The sequence below is a fragment of the Anas platyrhynchos genome, chromosome 5 (genome assembly GCF_047663525.1).
Source record: "Anas platyrhynchos isolate ZD024472 breed Pekin duck chromosome 5, IASCAAS_PekinDuck_T2T, whole genome shotgun sequence".
Lineage (NCBI taxonomy): Eukaryota > Metazoa > Chordata > Aves > Anseriformes > Anatidae > Anas > Anas platyrhynchos.
Window position 1 is genome coordinate 36,252,686 of NC_092591.1, and position 18,550 is coordinate 36,271,235.

At 38.1% G+C, this 18,550-nt stretch overlaps 1 protein-coding gene across 8 annotated transcripts in view; it reads right to left on the reverse strand.

Moving 5' to 3' along the window:
- PCNX1 (pecanex 1) overlaps nt 1-18,550 on the reverse strand; it is an 85,908-nt gene that overhangs the window by 49,785 nt on the left and 17,573 nt on the right. For 5 of the 8 annotated variants that reach the window (XM_038179400.2, XM_038179407.2, XM_038179403.2 and 2 more), the window contains exons 5-7: nt 17,978-18,067; nt 14,557-16,257; nt 3,014-3,146 (exon numbers count right to left, since the gene is read on the reverse strand). In XM_038179400.2, coding sequence (XP_038035328.1) covers nt 3,014-3,146; nt 14,557-16,257; nt 17,978-18,067 — 1,924 coding nt within the window. The remainder of the gene's footprint in view (nt 1-3,013; nt 3,147-14,556; nt 16,258-17,977; nt 18,068-18,550) is intronic. The other 3 variants (XM_038179406.2, XM_038179405.2, XM_038179399.2) reach the window with 2 other exon arrangements.

An 18,550-nucleotide genomic window follows, 5' to 3' on the forward strand; every position in this document is an offset into this window, starting at 1 on the left:
TCCAAGTGAACTACATGGTAACAGAAGCCCTAAGGAAGCTCACAGCCTTGCCAGCCTTGTCTCCCTTAAGCATTATCAGCAACACCAGAACAATGCTAGCCAATACTTCCTCCCATTAAATAGCAGCTAAGTACCAAAAGGTACCTAAGTTGCCCTTTCAGTGATTATCTGTAGCTGTCACAATAAAAACAAGGCAAAACACTGGCATTAAAATGGTATAAATATGCAGAGAGACATTCTTTGCCTAATTAAAATTATTTTTAAAATAAAATTTTACTTGATTTTACTTGAGACAGCCACTTAAGTTCTCTTAGCAGACACACATGCATACACCACTACCTATGCAGGATGCCAATCCATATGTACATTTCAAGTGGCCACAATGCTATTGATGCTTAGGGTAATCGGTTGTTTTGTTTCTGCTGTTTTTGTTTGCTTAACTAACTGAACAAAGTGCACATCTAATTTAGCACTGAACCAGGAGAATTTCCCAGTACAGGTTTTATTTAAGTGTCCATCACTGCCAATCATGATGGCATTATACACCTATGTCTCTTTTACTAAAAAGACTCTCCTCCCACAGAGGGAGGATTTGCAATAACAGGGGAGGAAAAAAAATACCAGATGCAAGTCAGTCTCTAAGGGGCCATCCCCAGGACATCCAATTTGACACCAGGAGATTAGATGATCAACTTTTTGCTGGCAATAATGAAGGAAGAAATAATCAGGGCAACTACAGGTTAGTAAACCTAATACTGTTAGGAGTTTAATATAGGAAGTCATACGGGTTAGCAATACTAGAAACTAGACAGGCAGCTCACCACTAGGGTATATGCCAGTAAAGTTGTTGTAGTATTTTGAAAGGATTTTGGTGGTAATTGGCTAAAAAACCTGTGTGCATTTTCCTTCCTCCAGCAACGCAAAGTTCCCACTCAAATTAAGTTACCCATATAAAGGCAAGTTTTTTTCAGATTACTCATCTAGAAATCACAACTGTAAAAAATGCAAGTTTGCAGATACATTTCACAGCCTGCGGTTCAAATAGAACACGTCAGATCTGGAAGCACTTCAGTGTCTGGTCTGCCTAAGACAGTTTGGTCTGGTCTATGCCACAGGACAGTCATTTGATGTCACAAACTTTGCACAAGGCAACCTCTCTCAGTAGTAGATTCTGGACATATGTTTAAGTATTTTTGATAAACGTGCGTCTCTATGCCAGACAGCCAAAGCACAGAATTTGATTATTTAGAAAAAAAGAGCCAGTGTAGATAACTGGCATATGCACAGCGGAAACACAAGGCTCGAATATTTGTTTTCCTTTTTCACCAAGTACCTTGTCTGAATAACAAGTTTTTGTCAAAATCATTTTTCTCATGGTCTCACACCGACATCCACCTGAAGGATGAGAGCCTCAATGACTGTGCTACCACACAAACAGGAAGCAGCTCTAAAACCCAGTTTAAACTCAAATCCTTCACTTGCTTTCTACCTGTCCAGGAGAAAAAAAAAATCTGTGTTTTCTTGCTAATGTACAGTTATGTAGCTCTCGTTAGTCTGACCAACCTACAAAGTTGTAACAACCTCCTCATAAAGACATGAAACAAGTCAACGTATCAAGAGAAAGAGAATGCAAGAGCACAGAAGTGATCTAACAGAAAGTTCAAACATCCCTCTCTACAAAGTAATTCACAGGTGTTGAGCAAGCTACGTTCAGCAAGACTAGAAGCTTAACAAATTTATCTGAAATTACATGATTAACTTCTACCACACTCTACACTCACCAGCAAAAACACCTTCAGCTCAGCTCTTGATGTGGAAGAAGCCAAGCCTTTGTTAGATTTTAGGCACCATTCTTGCAAACCTTTTGCCCAATGAAAATCTAAAAACTTGTCTTTGACTTGTAACAGTTGTGTCATAAAGACGCCAAGATTCCTCCCCATCCTCTACTTTAAAGCATTTCCTTCTATCTGACCAGTTTCTGTAGCACCTTCCAGTTAGGAAAATAACACAAATATGCCTCAAACAAAATCAGACTGCTCCTATCGTTAAGAGTTAGTTCAGCATTCCAAGTAGTGTTATTGAGAACATACAGCATATACACGATAAATATGCAGGAATTGCCCTAAGAATTACTCTCATATGCATGGCTCGATGCTCCTTTCCTCTACAGGCAGCATTCTGCTTGCCAGATTCTCCAGCATTTAGGCAACCCCTGAACTCCATGGCTTCAAAAGCAAGTTTGCAAACAGCTTGAGGTTGCCATTTCTCCTGCTTGAGCTCACAGGCTGAACAAAGAGCTTCGGTGGGTAACATACCCGTGGGCTCGTTATTGTTACCAGAGGGGCCAGTGAAGGTTATGGACTGCTGAGATGTATGTGTACACTACGTTGTCAGCATCGCAGAGGCATGCAGCGCCACACCACTAGATCTAATACTGAGCAATACTGTGCGTTCCCTAACGGAGGCATTGGTATTTATTGTTTTTCTTTTTTTGGGAAAAAGTTGCAGGATGTTCACATAATGGTTTGCATTTATTTTAAATTTGGAAGCTTTGTATATACAATTTGGTTCTTTGTTGTTTATTATTTTTATTAAAGCGCTTCTCTCTCACTATCTACATACATGAAAAGTGATACTACTCCCTAAGGCTTACTCTCTTCAAGGAAAGCAAAGCAAAATGAGGAGCGGTGAATGAGCTTTTCTTGGGTCTTTTTTTTCTTGCTTGAAAGCTTCTAATGCTTCTGCTAAAAACATGGAGTTTGTTAGCATTAGTTCACTTTGTTATTTATCCAAAATCAACTATGACATGTTAGAGACTGGCTATCCTGATCATTTTGAAAATAGTGCCACATATACATGCACAATTCAACAGCCCACAGTGACATGCAGTGACAGCTCAAGGAGGTTATGGTGGGGAAGGAAGTAAAGTGCTTTTCTGGCAACACTGGTGGGTGTGAGGAGAAGTGGTCTGCTGCATGCATGCTAAATATGGTGGAACATTTAGATACCCTACCTGAGGGGTGATCCGATGAGCAATGTAGGAGGGGTAGGGTTACTCCCTGCATTGTGCCGGCGTCGTACTGCCTGACGCCTAAATGTGCTGCGTTCACGGCGAAATGTGACAGTCTCCTCGCTGGCTTGTGCTGCTGCATCAAGACAGACTTTAGGTCAAAGACGAACCCATCCTAGTTATGTACAAAGTAACTTTAGACTCCTTTCTTCCCACTGACCCTCCCCAAGTTAAAGAATTGACTTGCAACAAGAAAAGTAGCTTATGCACGGACTGTTCAAATAAAGTGCCTGAAGACAGGATCACCAAACACAATTGTTAGTAAAAATTTGGTGGGTGCGTGCATGTAGGGCTCTATAAAATACAGCTAGCTGTTTTGTTTTTCCCAAATCCAAACAACCAGATTTCAAAAAAAAATCAGATATCCCAAGCCTGTTCTATTTACACAGGGCAGGAAGAGAGACTGATCTCACCGTTTCCTTCATTTAACACAATTAAAGGAGAAACATAAAGGACAACTTTGTAATGCTGTCTATTACCCCTCGCTACAAAATTCTCATCTCAGCTTTATCACTTCTGCCAAACAGGAAGGGCTGAGGTTTACTTTATCACATCTCTTCACGGGACAATTTGACAAAACGGTGGTGGTCCCCCCCATCCTCCCCCTGTAAGCATGAAGAGATGCATTTTGTTCCTTTTACAGCAGTCACACTACAATTTGGAGGAGCAGGTGTGTAAGATTGAGCAAGAGGATCTTCCATTTAAGGACTGGTGGGTTTGTTTTTCCAACACCTCTCTGCCAAAAAAAAAAAAAAAAAAAAAAAAAAAAAGGAAGATTTGGTCCCGCAGTAGTTACACTATAAAAAGTTTGTACATATGCAAGGGAGTCATTTTTTGTTTGTTTTGGCAAATACACACACTCCTGAGCCACTCAGAATCCTTATATTTCAGGCTGAACAGGATCGTCTTTGCAATTCTGGATTTGGCCTGCTTCGTAGTGTGCCTATGATCTCAGAGTCTTCCTCCTGAACCAAGGAGGCTAACGCTCTGCATTCAAGTTGGTTAGCAGAGAGCTCCAAGGGACGGGTCACAAAGGTTTTGGCAGGCAACTGGAGGAGGAAAACAACCTCACATGAACTGAATTCCAAGGGAAAATTAAAGTCTTTAAGAGGAAAATCATAACGTGGTAGACAAAAAGCCTGTTACTAGACTTAGGAAAAACAACGATTATGTCAGGCCAAAACAAAAAGAGAAAACACAGGGAACAAAGAACTTTTTGTGGAAGGGGACCAGAAAAATCACAGGCAGAGCATTCCATGTTCACTTAAGCACACTTCAAGTTATAATATATACTTGTCATTAAACTTCCAAAATTTACTAGTAAAGAATCTAGCACTAGTCTACAGGGAATAGCAACCTATTACTGCTACGTACTACTGCCACGGGTCAAGCAATAAAGACTGCATGGAATAAGAGTTTGCTCCTATCCACAAACCACAGGTTATCGAGTGAGTACTGCATATGAAACTTCAATCTGTAACTTGCTTTAAAAGCAAAGGAGGTACATGAAAAGATTACCTTAAGACCCATATTAAAGTTACAAGTCTTTCATTACCAAAACATCCTTAATTCAATCCTTTCCTGTATTTTCAGGAAAAACATGGGATCAATCAACTTCTCCTCACACCTCCACAACTGGTCTTCCATTCCAAGTACGGACAGATAAGTACTTTTCAGTGTATTTCAGCAAGAATTCAAGAAAAGTGAAGCATTAACCTTTACACTTTATTTTAATATACAGCCTAATTGCTTCATGGCTCTTATATTTGAAGTACTGGAAAAATGAAACACTAAACAAAAGAAGATGAAACCTTGCCTTTCTTCCTGGTGGTTAAAACAACGCCAGGTGGTTAAAACAAGAGGCCAGGACTGCCCACTGATTTCAGATGCTAATATGTAAGGCTCAGTTTTTCCAGAGTATATATCAGGAGATAAAAATTCATATACTGAAAACAGTTCCTACTGACTTCAGATGCAAAAGCAAATCCATGCATTTCCACAAATCAGCCATGGTTAAGCACCATAGAATAAGGAACAGTGACTGATCTTAACTGAACTGTAAACATCTCAATTACCATTAAGATGGTAACCATCCCCATTACATCTCAATTACCATTTGCAGCTCCTTAGCAAAAGCAGGTTTCAACTGCAATTCTTCAAGGCAGCATACTTAACACTGACATCTGTTTTTCTTTTGATATCCTTTAGTCAGTAAACACAGCTTCTGCAACAACTCAAGCATAGATTACAGAAACACTAGGGGTCTTTCCTTCACAGCTCCAATTTATCACTAAAGTTTTCCTCCTGAAGGGAGGTAGACATTGCCCTAAGTGAGGCAATGCTCTTGGGGGTGGGAAGAAGGACAAAAATCAAGCATAACAGAAGATTAAAACAAAAATCAAAAATTGCCAACAACTCTGGCATTCACTAGCATTTTTATTTTTTGACTTTAGGCTTTTAAAAATAGGTTTTGGTGTAGCTTTCTACAGAACCTGCCAAGGAATTTTGGATTTATCTTAATGGTTCTGTTCAATACACATCTTCTACATACACAACTCCTGAATGTAGCTGGTGACTTCCCAGATCACTAAGCAAGTTTATTTGTTCTCTTTCAAAGACTGGAGAGCTTTTCAGCCCAGGAGCTGAGTCTCCTACTCAAGAAGCTACATGTTGAAGCCATGACTTAAAAAACCGAAAGCAGCCTGCTGAGCAGAAAGGATTACGGTTTGTTTAAAGCGTGGAAAGCCACTAAACTAAGCAAACAGCTTTTTTGGGGATAAACTAATTCTAAAGAGCACATAGTTTACTTGTATAATTTTTTTTATCCCATGTTAATACAGATTATTTGTGTTTCTACTTGTCTTTAAGGAGGAGGAGCAAGCAGTACAGCTGCTCCTCAGCTCAGAAGAAGGATTCAATATAAATCTCCTAAAATAGCCACTAACATGCTCTAGGGGCTTTTTAATCATGAGGGAAATTGCTTTGTTTTAACATAAGCAATCTTCCTATAATAAAGTAACATGTTTTGATGTTTAAAGAAAACTAAGTAGTGCATCCCAGTAGGACAGTAGCTTTTTAAATACATCTCTAGGCTACAGCTCATGCTTCTCTGATGTTACCACTTACAGCCACTTATTCTAGATTCCAAGAAGATAAGATCCAGCATCTATGCCATGTAGAAAATTTAAATCTAATAGGGAGAGATAACATAGGTTTTACTTCTCTAATGTAAAAAAACAAGTTAAGCCTTGCAGCTTACAGAATGTTTCTGAGGTTTATTTTTCTGCTTTATTCCAGTCTTTTTTTGTTGAAACAAATTTCTTGACTTCACTGAAGTGTAAAGTATGAATTTCTTCTGCATGTCACCATTTGTATTTGAGCCCCAATCATTAGCTGTCCTCCAAACTAGGAAAAAAATAAATCAGATGTGAAGTTCACAAAATGCACCTTAGGAACACAAACCTGCTTCCCAGAGATCAATAAAACAGGAGGTGGGGGCCTACTGACAACTTGGTAACAAAATTTAACCCTCCTGTGTTTATTCCCAATAAAATAGTAGCAAGCAAGATCTTGTTTTGACTTTTGTGATAATACAACTGTGTGCATGAACACAGATTTATTAAAATCAACACTTGCTCTTTCAATTCAATTCTGATTGGAAAAAAGCCAACCCACATACACACTTAAAGACATGAGGACATCCCTTCATCATCATACATTTGGAGTGATACTCTCCCAGTAAAAGGACTCAGATGTATTGTGGAGAAAACTGTAGACTAACGAATTACTAGCATCCCTCTGCCAAGTAGCTGGGAATACCTGACTACAGGTTGAACTACCCTGTTTGCAGGCTATGCCTTTCCAAAATTTCTTTCTATACTACACAAGTGTTTTTGATGTAAACCTCTAATTCCTCACTTTTAGAGGGAAGACTCAGTTTCACACCATGATGTACAGCTAGCTTTAAGAAACCAACATGCAAATATTTTCTTTTGCAGAGGAACATTTACGCATACATCTGAAGTAATCATTTACATCTCCCTGCATTTATATATCACCACTCTTAACCTAAACTTAAAGATAGAAACCGATGAGGCATGAGATGAAAAAGCAGAACTTCCAAGTTTTACTGCACTAACAAGGCTCATTTCATTTGGGCTAAGAAAAAATGCTAAACCCAGTGGCTCAGATAAATTCTTCCCATGTAAGAAAATTCCTGGAAAGATACAACATGAAGGTAACACAGCCGTAAAGTACTGACATGGAAAGCCACGGAGTTCTATGGATAAAAATCAGTTTTGTTTTCCAATGAGACTAACGTTTGCAAAAGAAGAAAACACATAATGGAAGCAGTATTACTCACATTTCTCATGTGTTTCTCAAAAATACACCACTTGAAGTCTGGATTGTTTTGAACGTTACTCCGGTTAAACATGGTTAGACTTCTGCATGGAACCCAAGTGATATTTGCTCACTTCATTTCTCTGTCCAGCTGGAAGTTGTGATCTAACCTTTTTCAACTACTTGTATTACCAACCCTACAGACTTTCAACAAGTTCTGAAATCAACAGTTTACAGCTCATACATTCACATAGGGAATGAAATCTGTCTTCTAACCCTAAACACACTTCACCAAACCCAACAGCTGAAATTTTGTCCTTCTGTATCAAGCACCTCTACCTCATTTGTGTTCAAAACATAAAAAATACCTTTAACTTTTTTCTGAAAAGTATGGCAAGTAAGAATAACACATTTTGTGTCTGTCAGCAGTAACATAGATTGGTTTCCTACACACATGCATTTATTAGTCAACGTTTTTCTCACAATCAATACTCTTGCCAAGTTTATTCTCATGTGCCTTAATAAAATTTTAAAAACTTAAGTAGAGGAAAGGAATTAATTCAGTCTATATCTTTCGTATGCAGTTAATAGTCACCATGGATTATACACCATTATTTACACCACTACTACAATTAAATCACAAGGGTTTCTTAAACCTATCCAATAATAAGCAGAGCACTGGTTTATAGTATTACCACTTACTTTGGACATTTAACAAAAAGATACTCCTAATACCAATTTCTGAAGAAAGCTAAAAGTGGAGATGTGGGCAGCAAAGGAGAAGCACTAAAGAGTAGAGGGACACCCCAGAGAGAAAGTTCTGCTGGAAAACAGGGTAGTGGAAAACACCTTACTATTTAGAAAGGAAAGTTACAAAATTAAAAAAAAAAAAAAAAAAGTAGAAAAGTGAAAGAGAAGCAAGGGAAGTAATGTCCAAGACTTCAGTGTTGTGGCTGAAATGTACCAAGAAGGTTGGTAAATGTTCTTCCAGCCTTATCTCAATTACATCAAGTCAGACACTACAACAATCCAGAAAGCAAGACCACACTGTCAAGCAGGGAACAACCACAACAATGAAACCATCTGGTTTGAGTTCTAAACCAAATGTTTTTATAGACCAGCTTGATAGACAAATTTCCATACCAATACCAAAGATAGAACCAGGACTCTCAGTTCTTCTATTTCACTGTACAGGATCCTCACTTGCATTATTTCATTATTAATCACAGTCGGTGTTATTCACACAGCATTCTTGACTCTAGTGCTGATGTACTAGGGGTCAAAGACCTGAAGTGATCTCCTAATCTGATCCCCTGCCCAATATAACCCCTACATCTGGGTATCAATAGGTAGCAGTATATTCAGGCAGCAGACAAGTGTTCTTATCCTACATTAATCTTTGTGAAGCTTTTGATTCTTTGCATTTGGATTTATTCATCTTAAGGAAGAGATGCTTTAAATCTCTAGAACATACAGCTTTGCCTGATTAAGTGGTGTTCATTAGTATATCATACACAGAAAAGCATGTTTGCTTTGAATGGGCTGCACCATTAACTACACCATCAAATTACATCTCGGAGCTACGTTTGGCAGAAGCGTGTAGCGCTTCATTCCAGTACAGTGAGCTCTCCAAACTGTTCCTGGCTGTATGCCTAGCAATAAATACAGGTACCTCTATGAAAGGGCAGAAAAAGAGTGGGTTACTAACTTAAATGTAGATGTAGTTTGTTTTTTATTAACTTTATCAGAAATTCTTATGCAACTTGTTTGAGATGAATACTCAGAAAATATATCAACAACAGATGCTGTTTATCAATAAAATCCAGCCGTTCTTTCCAAATCAAGTTTAAAATTGTGAGAAGTAGTTGCACAAACACCACCAACCTAAGACGTTTAAATAACTTGCTCCCACAGCAATGCAAAGCATTTTGAAAGAACCACTACTTCTGGTTTCTTTTGGAGGTCTGAGAGAATTTAACCAAGGTCAAATTTTGCGAGCGCTATTCCCAAGGGAAAACAAACAAAGAAACCAAACAAAAGATAAACTTTATTTTGCCTTTTTTTTTTTTTTTTAGTATATGCTCTAATGCCGCAACACGCATTTTTGTCAAGTATTTTGAATTTCCCTTATGCAGCCCCACAGACTTTAAGTAGAATATCTGCTGTTCTGTGCATGATACACTGGAGGAGCACACTTCCACCAAGTAACAGGCAGACTCTTACCAGCAGCATTCAGGGCTTTTGGCAAGAAGCTACTCTGTTCTCAACAGCCACTGCTGCTGAGAACCTTTTTGTTTGTTTGTTTGTTTTTTGATTGTTTTTAACCCCTTCCTCATACGGAAGGATAAAATATCAGGAAAGATGTGGTCACAGGTCTTCTAATGAAAGCCCTCATGCTATGTATAAATACCACAGAGGGAACGAAACAGGCAGGACAAAGTCCCATACACAGCATACTAACATTGCATTTCACTTTGGTCGTTAGCAATAGACTAATTAGTAGATGCAGGAGTCGTCTACATGCCATTTCACTGGCAAGTTGCAGACCTGTAGGCTGTGGTTTCATTTCAGCCTTGCGCATCAGTCCTAATGCTGTTCTTATTTTTAAATGTTGAAGGGTTACATCTCAGCCCTACTGGGACTCATGAAGATCTAACAAACCTCAGAGGTACTTCTGTAAGACCCAGCATTTACTTCATTGCACACAGAAGCTACGACAGAAACGTTGATGTTAGCACTTCCCAATGTGACTGCCTAAGCACAATTTTCTTCTATTTCATTCTTGCTCCAAACGAGCAAGACATTATAGCACAATGCCAGTTGACATCTAAAAATCAGAGAAACTCACATGCAGAAGAACCCTATCTGAGGCCTAATCCTCTTGGCTTGATCCAGTTACAGGAGGGTCCTGCTGAACACACAAGTAGCTCACACACACCACTAGATCACATTAACATTGCACATTTGTCATTCACCACCATTTCTAAACTCTTCAGTTTGATTATTCCCATGCAAAACTGTTTTGTTTAGTAGTTTCAGTGTGGACTGATAATCCAGAAGAGAGACCAGAAGCAGCAGCCTGTATAATTGCATTGATTGCACACACAGCAAACACATCAGCCAAACCCCATCAGAATCACAGAAAAGCTCTACGACACAAGTAGTGACTCCAGATCACTGAAACTGGATGCAACATAAACGTAGTAGGAAAAGGGATATTTGGTAACAGCTGGCATGATCATTGGCTGCAAAGCACTAATCTCAAATACCATTTTTAGCTTTAGAGAAGATATTATCTAGTGATTACAAGCAGATACATGAAGCATCTATGTACAAATACATGCAGACTGAAAAGCTGAACAGGTTTCCATTTGCCATATAAAATGCAGGATTCGAATCCAAGCTCACACAAACCTATTTCGCTTGTTTATAGGGATGTATCGTAGGCCACAAAACATGAAACAGGATGAGCTGTTACTTCAATGGCAATATGCAATGTACAGAAAGAAAAGTCATTACATGCAATTTTATTTCCAAAAGGTATGTAACTCAAGTACTTAAGTAAATCTGTCAAATTACAGCAAGCTGTAAAAGAAAGGAGCAACTGAAAGGGTGCATCTTTGACAGTTAAAGGACTGGAGGAGAGCACGACTTTTCAGAGCAGCTGAAGTTCCACGAAACATCACCGTGCCATGTGCAGCATTACATTGGTTCTTTAAACGTTTACAGACAGCAATCCAGAAGTAGCACACATCTCGCAGAAGCCAGACACAGGAGAGTACCAAGGTGATATTTTCAAAACATCAGACATTTAACCGAAGTTTTAGACATCTAGACATCATCTATCTACCCATCAATTCACTAAGTAACCTGTAGGAGTAGCTAAATAAAAAAAAGCACCTGTTTTAAGGCATCATCTTCCACCTCATTTTTTGTTGTTATACATCAACCACATTTAATTAATTTAAGTACAAAATTTCAAAATGCTGCTTGTCTGCATTTTAATGAACTAAATTTTAATGAACTACATTTTCAAATGCACAAGTTATCATCATTTAAGAAATAAGTCAACCACCACTGCCTTGCACAATAATAAGATAGAAATGAAACTGCTAAGTTCTCTCTGCTGAAGGAACACATGTACAGGTTCATAAAGCATCCTGCTTAGTAAGAGATTAAAGGCCATACCCATTACTAAACACCTTTTAGCAGTTATATAAGCCAGAATGTACTTTAGTTACTTCCCTGAAGACTTAAATATAAAATCACGAGCCGTAACTTCACTTAAGTCATATCTGAAAAATGGGAACAAATTCACTGACTGTAAAAGGGAAAAGCACATCCGTATTGGTCTTTTGGCTACCCAGTGTACACCTGCAACCACTTTGTTTCAGAAAGCTATAATAAGCAACCCATAGAAATTCAGAAGTTTATATAAAATAATTAAATAAACCATTCAGCAGGAGGTGGAACCAGAGAACTTCTAAGAATCTGATCCAACCGATATCCTTTAATCTTATGAAAATCTGAAGCAAGTTTATTCTGCCATTCACCCACTACACATAAATAAAATAATTTCTTAATTTTCTTAAATAGCTTCTACACAAACACATATCTGATATATATTTACATCATATGCATTTAAAAACACTATCAAAAGATGAAGACAACTCAGTAGTAGGAAATACTGAATAACAAGTTAAAACATTTTCTTTGATTAATAGTAACCACAGGTAAGACTACAGATGAAAGCAACTTAAGATATAGACATTACAGAACATTTTTTCCCTTCCAAATCAAGAACTTGTTACAATAAAAGAACAGTCCCAAAACAAACCAGTAGAAACAAAGGACAACTAGAAGAAATTTTTCAGATAGACCAGGAGAAGATAAATTCAAAGTAATTACTGTCTTGATGCTAGACATGACTGCATAAATATGAAGTAATGTTAAAAAGAAAAATGGTGGGTTTGTTCTGCTTTCAGGAAAAAAAAAAAACACAACACAATTTCTTACAAACGTAAAGGAAATGGTTCCTATTCTATTAGGATAAGCAAGCATCATTTGATATCATCAGGTCTGGAGAACCTGAGCCCAGATGGTTTCTCAAAAGATGCCTTGAAGCCCATGGGCAGGTAATAGTTGGGTTCTTTCAATTAAAAATACTAGCAACCTCAGAATAATCAATACCTAAACAAAGTTCAAAGGGGAATCTATTCAAAGGGCAATCTAAATATACTGATGAGCATAACAGCAAAGCTTCCCTGCTTAGGCTGCTACAGCTTATGTATTTGTAAGATTACAATCAGATGGTTTCAGTTTGTTCTTCCCTGTTATTTCAATCTTTAAAAGACTAAGCAAAGTATTTGGCAATATACCCCAATCAACCAAGCACTGATTCTTTCAGACTACAGATGACTGAATGTTGTTGTCATGTTCTGTAAAACAGGGTACATTATTCCTCCTCTGCATAGCAGAAAAGAACCTTAACAGTTTTAAGCTGTAATAAACTAATATGAAATTTAATTTTGTGCTGAGGAAAGCATGCAGTCAAAACAGTAAAATACATAAAGCAGACTTTATATTAGTTAAACTACTCCTAGTAAACATAGTCAAAGACCTATAATTTTAAATAAGGTGTAATAAAAACATGTGCTAAGTGTTTAGCTCAGCGTTAGTACTAAACTAGCAACCTGAACTTTTTTCTTAAAGCTACCACAGAACTCTTACTAGCAAGAACAAAAAGATAGAAAGTATTCCTACATGAAGGGTTTTGTTTGAAGTGAAGGCACCCAAATAGGTTTGAGATAGCCATAAACCAGTCAAATTTGATCAGTAATCAATATACAGGACTCCAGCACCACACTTTTTCCCCATATAAAGTTATTGTTTTGATTAGTTTGCTCTTCAGCCAGTGTGAGAATAAAAGAACCATGGGTCCTATCTCACCTTCCGATGGCTTGAAGTCTCTTAAGATACTAGAGTCACTATACTTTACAAACAACTGAAGCAGTGAGGACAGTAACTTTGCTACAATTTCATAGGAATATTTATGTCTTTACGTAAAGCTATTTTACGAGGCATTTATATCCTTAGCTAACAAGACCTAGATTTTCTGAACAGTATTCCTCTCAAAAAACAATCCCTGAAGTCAAAGGTAGTTAGCAAACCCATATCACTCTGTAAACCTGTTTACATCCACCTATCTTCCACGATGTGGACACATGGAGAGCTTTCCAATTAAGGCAGTGAATCTGACTAAACAAGGAGACTGAAACATTACAACTGATAAACTAAAGTTATTGAGCTCTAGTAAATTTTTTCCAAAGCCCTTATTAATCTATATTAACACTAGCTATTACAAGTAACTTCAGTCCTCACACTGCACCAAGCAAAGCAATAGTTACAGAGAGTAAGAGGAAGCTACACTCCTCTCTCTGAGGCAGGAAGGCAAGCGTGTTCCCATAATGAGGACAAAAAATAAATAAATAATAATCTCAAAGTAAACAGCATTGTATAGCCAACTTGAACAATAGCAAAGCTAAGGAAAACCAAACCCCTAGGAGAATTCAGTTTAGTAAGCAGACCATCATAAAAAAGCACAATTCAAGACAGCATTGTAAGGGTTTTTCATTTTTTTGATACCACCTCTCCAGAGTTCATCCACCTGCTAGAGCCCCTCTTAGAGGCAAGTCACTTCAAACAAGCAGTTCTATGTTCTAACTGAATCTTTTAAACAAAAAGAGTCTCAATTTTATTGAGAGCTTTTGAAGTAGTACACAAATTGAAAATTTTGACTAATACAATGGAGCAGGTCTATAGTAACTATATATAAATATAGTATATAAGTATATATAAATTATATATATATTAAATTATATATAACTATATATAAGTAGTGTAAATAGTAACTGTAAAATATAGCTCTGGTTTAACAAAGACCACCAGTAACACCTCTCTATATATTTCATAACATTTGTTTGAATTCAACACACTTCTGTAGATCTTCCAGGAGAGGATGATGGAAATGCTTTGCCAGTTTTACTGGGCAAGAATAGAGGAACACAAAGCCATTTAAATAGAGCTGTAACTGAAATTCATTAACAAAGAGCGGCAAGGTTACTTCTGGTAGGCCATTTACTTACCTCCACTTGCTGATTCTTGCTCTTCCCCTTCAGGAAACGTAGCCTGGCTTGGTAAGCTATTCCTAGAACGAGTGACTGACTCTAAGTGTGAAGCCCTTCCCAGCAGAGATAGCTCATCTAGCACCTCTCCCTCTTTGGCTTCCAAATCAGATTTTGAAGTGGTTAACTGTTTTATGTTACCTGGTGCCATTAGACTATTTGGGTCATTTAAGCAAGCTACAGTACCACTGTCCAGGCTCAATACTCTGGCACGATTCTTGGCACTGTTTGTGCTAGAAGTCCGACGCGTGGATCGCTTTTTGCTAATTCCTTCAGAGCTTACGTGGGCTTTGTGAACATTTTCAGCGTCTGTGCCCCCACGTTCTTTAGTAACGTATTTGGTCTTTAGAGCACTGTACTTCCCCTCAGGAGACTGGCATGAATGGGATGTGGTGCTGGAAGAGCTATCACTGCTGAACTGGTGAGCTGACTGCATACTTGATGTCCTGCTTAAGTCACTTTGATCACTGGAGTCCTCATCATGACAAAACACAGCACTGTGGGGTTTAGTACCAGATACACCTCGGAAGGAGACGTATTCCCTGTGCCGACTTGAATCAAAACTACTAGCCCGTTTTTTTCCTGTCCGTCTCCGGCTGGACTTATGGGTAGAGGCTGTTCGATGTATTAAGCTAGAAGACTTTGGTCGAACATCTCCTTCTTTTTGTTTCCCACTACTTTCTTTACAAGCTCTGGAGTCTACTAGCACAGCTAGTTTCTCACTCTGCTCATCTCTTTGTTCAGCAGCCTTCCCAGGTGTCCTGTCAGCTTGTGTAATCAGTTCATTGGCGTGTGGGTTCTTATTGGCCTCTTCTGAAGCAGAGGCACTAAGACCTTTCTGACCGTGCAGCTCATCAGATCCATTAGAACCCTTTACCTCTTGGACACCACTGTTAGAGCTCACTTCCACAGCAGTCCTTTCGCTACTAGTCCTTTTGTCAGTAGTAGAACTACTGTCATCCTCTGAGTCAACACCACAGTCCTTTTTCTTACCACCCTTTTTTTCTTCTCTGGGAGACTCTTCCTCATGCTCCGACAGCACACTTTCTATGTGCGTTGAGCTAGTATGTTCACTTTTATAGCTACTGATGGTACTGTTAGTGTCACGATCAGTCCCACTGCAGTAGCTTTCTGTTGAACCACTGCTTCTAGTACTCAGGCTTCTCAGACTGTCCACGCTTTTGTCTGCTTTCAAGGATTTACCCTTCCCACTCTTAGTCAACGGTTGAGGGCTGCTACTTTTCAGAATGTCATCTAACTGAAAAACTCCTGAAATACAAGAGTTCTCAGCCAAGGACTCTCTGGATCCAGAAGGGGGCTTGGAAGCTTCTAACTCACTGACAGGATCTAGTCCTCGTCTTTGTTGATAGAGAGGGAAGTCATTCAATGAAGCATCTGGAAAAGCGACAGCAGAGCTAGAAGTCCTTGGTACGCCTCGTGGCCTGTGCTCCTTTCTATAGGAGTGAGAATGCAGAGTTATAAGCGAAGCTACTTCTGTATCACATGCACTAGTTTTAGACTGGTCCACAAGCTGGTTGTTCGAGAGGCACACTTTATCACTGTTGTCTCTTGGCAAATCCTGTCCAGAGGATAGTGAAGGCTGGATGGAGACAAACGAGTCATTCGACACCAGACGAAAAAGCTTCCGATCAGTTGCCAAATCTGTTGGAGTATATAGTTAGAAATACTCATGTAGAATGTTCAATTAAGCTATACAATTTATTTTACAATTGCTTATTCATATCAGATAAAATAAACTGAAAAATCCCTTTGCAAGTACTACACATTATATAACCATAAAAAAATAACTCCCCGGCACCTGGACAAGCCTGACAAGTGACTAAATTTAAGGAACTATAACACCTACTTAACCTCAACAGCTAATAAACAACAAATTCTGATTAGTTCCCTACTTCTCTTGCTTATGCACCTCAGACCTTGTTTTTATGTATCCCAGAGTTGTAACTTAAATGACAAAAAACAAACAAGAGGCTCTAACCTTGCATTTTGTCTCACCTCCTACATGCAATAAACCGTTTGTTTCACAAACATTACTGATTAAATAATCCCCATCAACTCTGAAGTAAAATATTATTTTTATATATATATATTTATATATCCACAAAAGAAAACTACCTTTCCTAACAGATACCAAGTAAACTCACAATTGATCAAGTTCATCAGGACTATAACAAAACTCCAGGAAGTTACTGAGTTTGCTCTGAACAGTGATGAATTCTAGTTTTAAGAAGAACAAGTATTGGCTGTTCTTTCAAAACTGATATCCTACTTCTAACACTGGTTCCGTCAAAGCAAATCTCGAGTATTTGCTGACAGTTCTTTTTCAGAATCATTGTTTCTGTTATCCATCACAAGATGTCTCCTGTTTAAATGTCCACCTGGAGGGAGTGTCAAGTCAGGCTGCGTTTTCTTTTTTAATACTGCTGCCAAAGTAAGATCTGGAGGTCAGGTTAGGTTACTATAATTCTTAAAGTCTTTCATGGAGTGTATTACCACATGTGTAACTTGAAAGACTTCGCAAACAGCTCCATTACTGAGCTAAAAGAAGCTACCTATTACAACAGCACTGCTACCTGTAATACTATATCTTAAACATACTTTCTGCACTGGATCACGCAGACATCACTGGATATGCCTAAGGAACCTAGCAGTCCAACTAGGCTGGCCAAAAACAAACTACAGTATTTCCAGAGTTAACTTCCTGCTAATCAACAGGTACTTGAAAATCAGCAGACAAAAGATTTCCCTATGGCTTTATGTTCTATTTTAGTATGAGCAGACTTTTTCCTGGCAATAAAGCTAAATAGAAAATGAGGTCTGAAACAAAACTGGACAACTAAAGAATGCAAGCTAGCAGTTTTCTTACAGATCAGGAGAATGCAATTACTAAAAACTCTGTTAGCTTGCATATTAGAAGCAGTCTAGAGCGCCAGCAACAGAACTCTGCAGGCTTATTTGCTTCACTGAAAAAGCACATCTTATTTGGAAAATGTCCTTTGGCTGTACTGGAAAGCAAAGCAATTAGTCTACAGTAAAGTCCATGAATCCCAGGCCACTTTCAGTAAAAGAGAAAGAGGGAGAGAGAGGCAAGAGACATACAAGCTAGCTATTTTTCATCGTAAAGGAGAAAGTATTTATCATCTCCTAGAAAATGCCAGAACAAGAAACTTGTAGCCAAAGAATAAAGTTTGAAGGATTTAAGCTATGTATCCCAGGAACCAGGAGTAATTAAGAGAAGAAACAGAGCTTCAAGATAGTCTTAGATTCTATCACAAAATTGCATGAATATATTTAGCATGTTAAGCAAAGGGTCATTTGTAACAAAACACCACATTTAATATGCAGGAAGAAGAAATTTTACCTTGTTCTTCACTCCCTTCTTTACATAGGCTAGAACTCTGTCCAAGACTTAAACTGATATCATCAGAGGTCTTGGCAGTGTCAGTATCTCCTGTAAATTTTAAGAAAGAAGAGTACTAGTGCTCAAAGTATTGACACACATATCTACATGCACTGCAAGTTCCTCACCTGTCAGCTTGTTACCTTTACATCTTCATGTGAAGGTAAATAACAGTAGTTACGAGTCACAAGATCTCCTCTTATCTTATAGAGGTAAATATTGCATACTTATTTCTTTTTTTGTGTGTGTGTATAAGAATGGTTTTCATTCAACTACACAGAACTCCAGTGCAAAGACTGGTAAGGCATCTTAAAAGCCAATGAAAATAAATACATTTTCTTTAATCATTTATCTATTTGAATACTCCTTTCTGCACCATTGGCAAATAAAAAATGAGTGCTAGAATGTAATGAAATTTGTAAAGTTAAAAAAAAAAGTAAAGAAAAAAAATCAGGGAGGTGGGAAAAAAAACACACCTTGTTTTCTTTTGTCTTATTACCAGCTTAGCAAATTTACAAAAGAGCAACTTTCCAT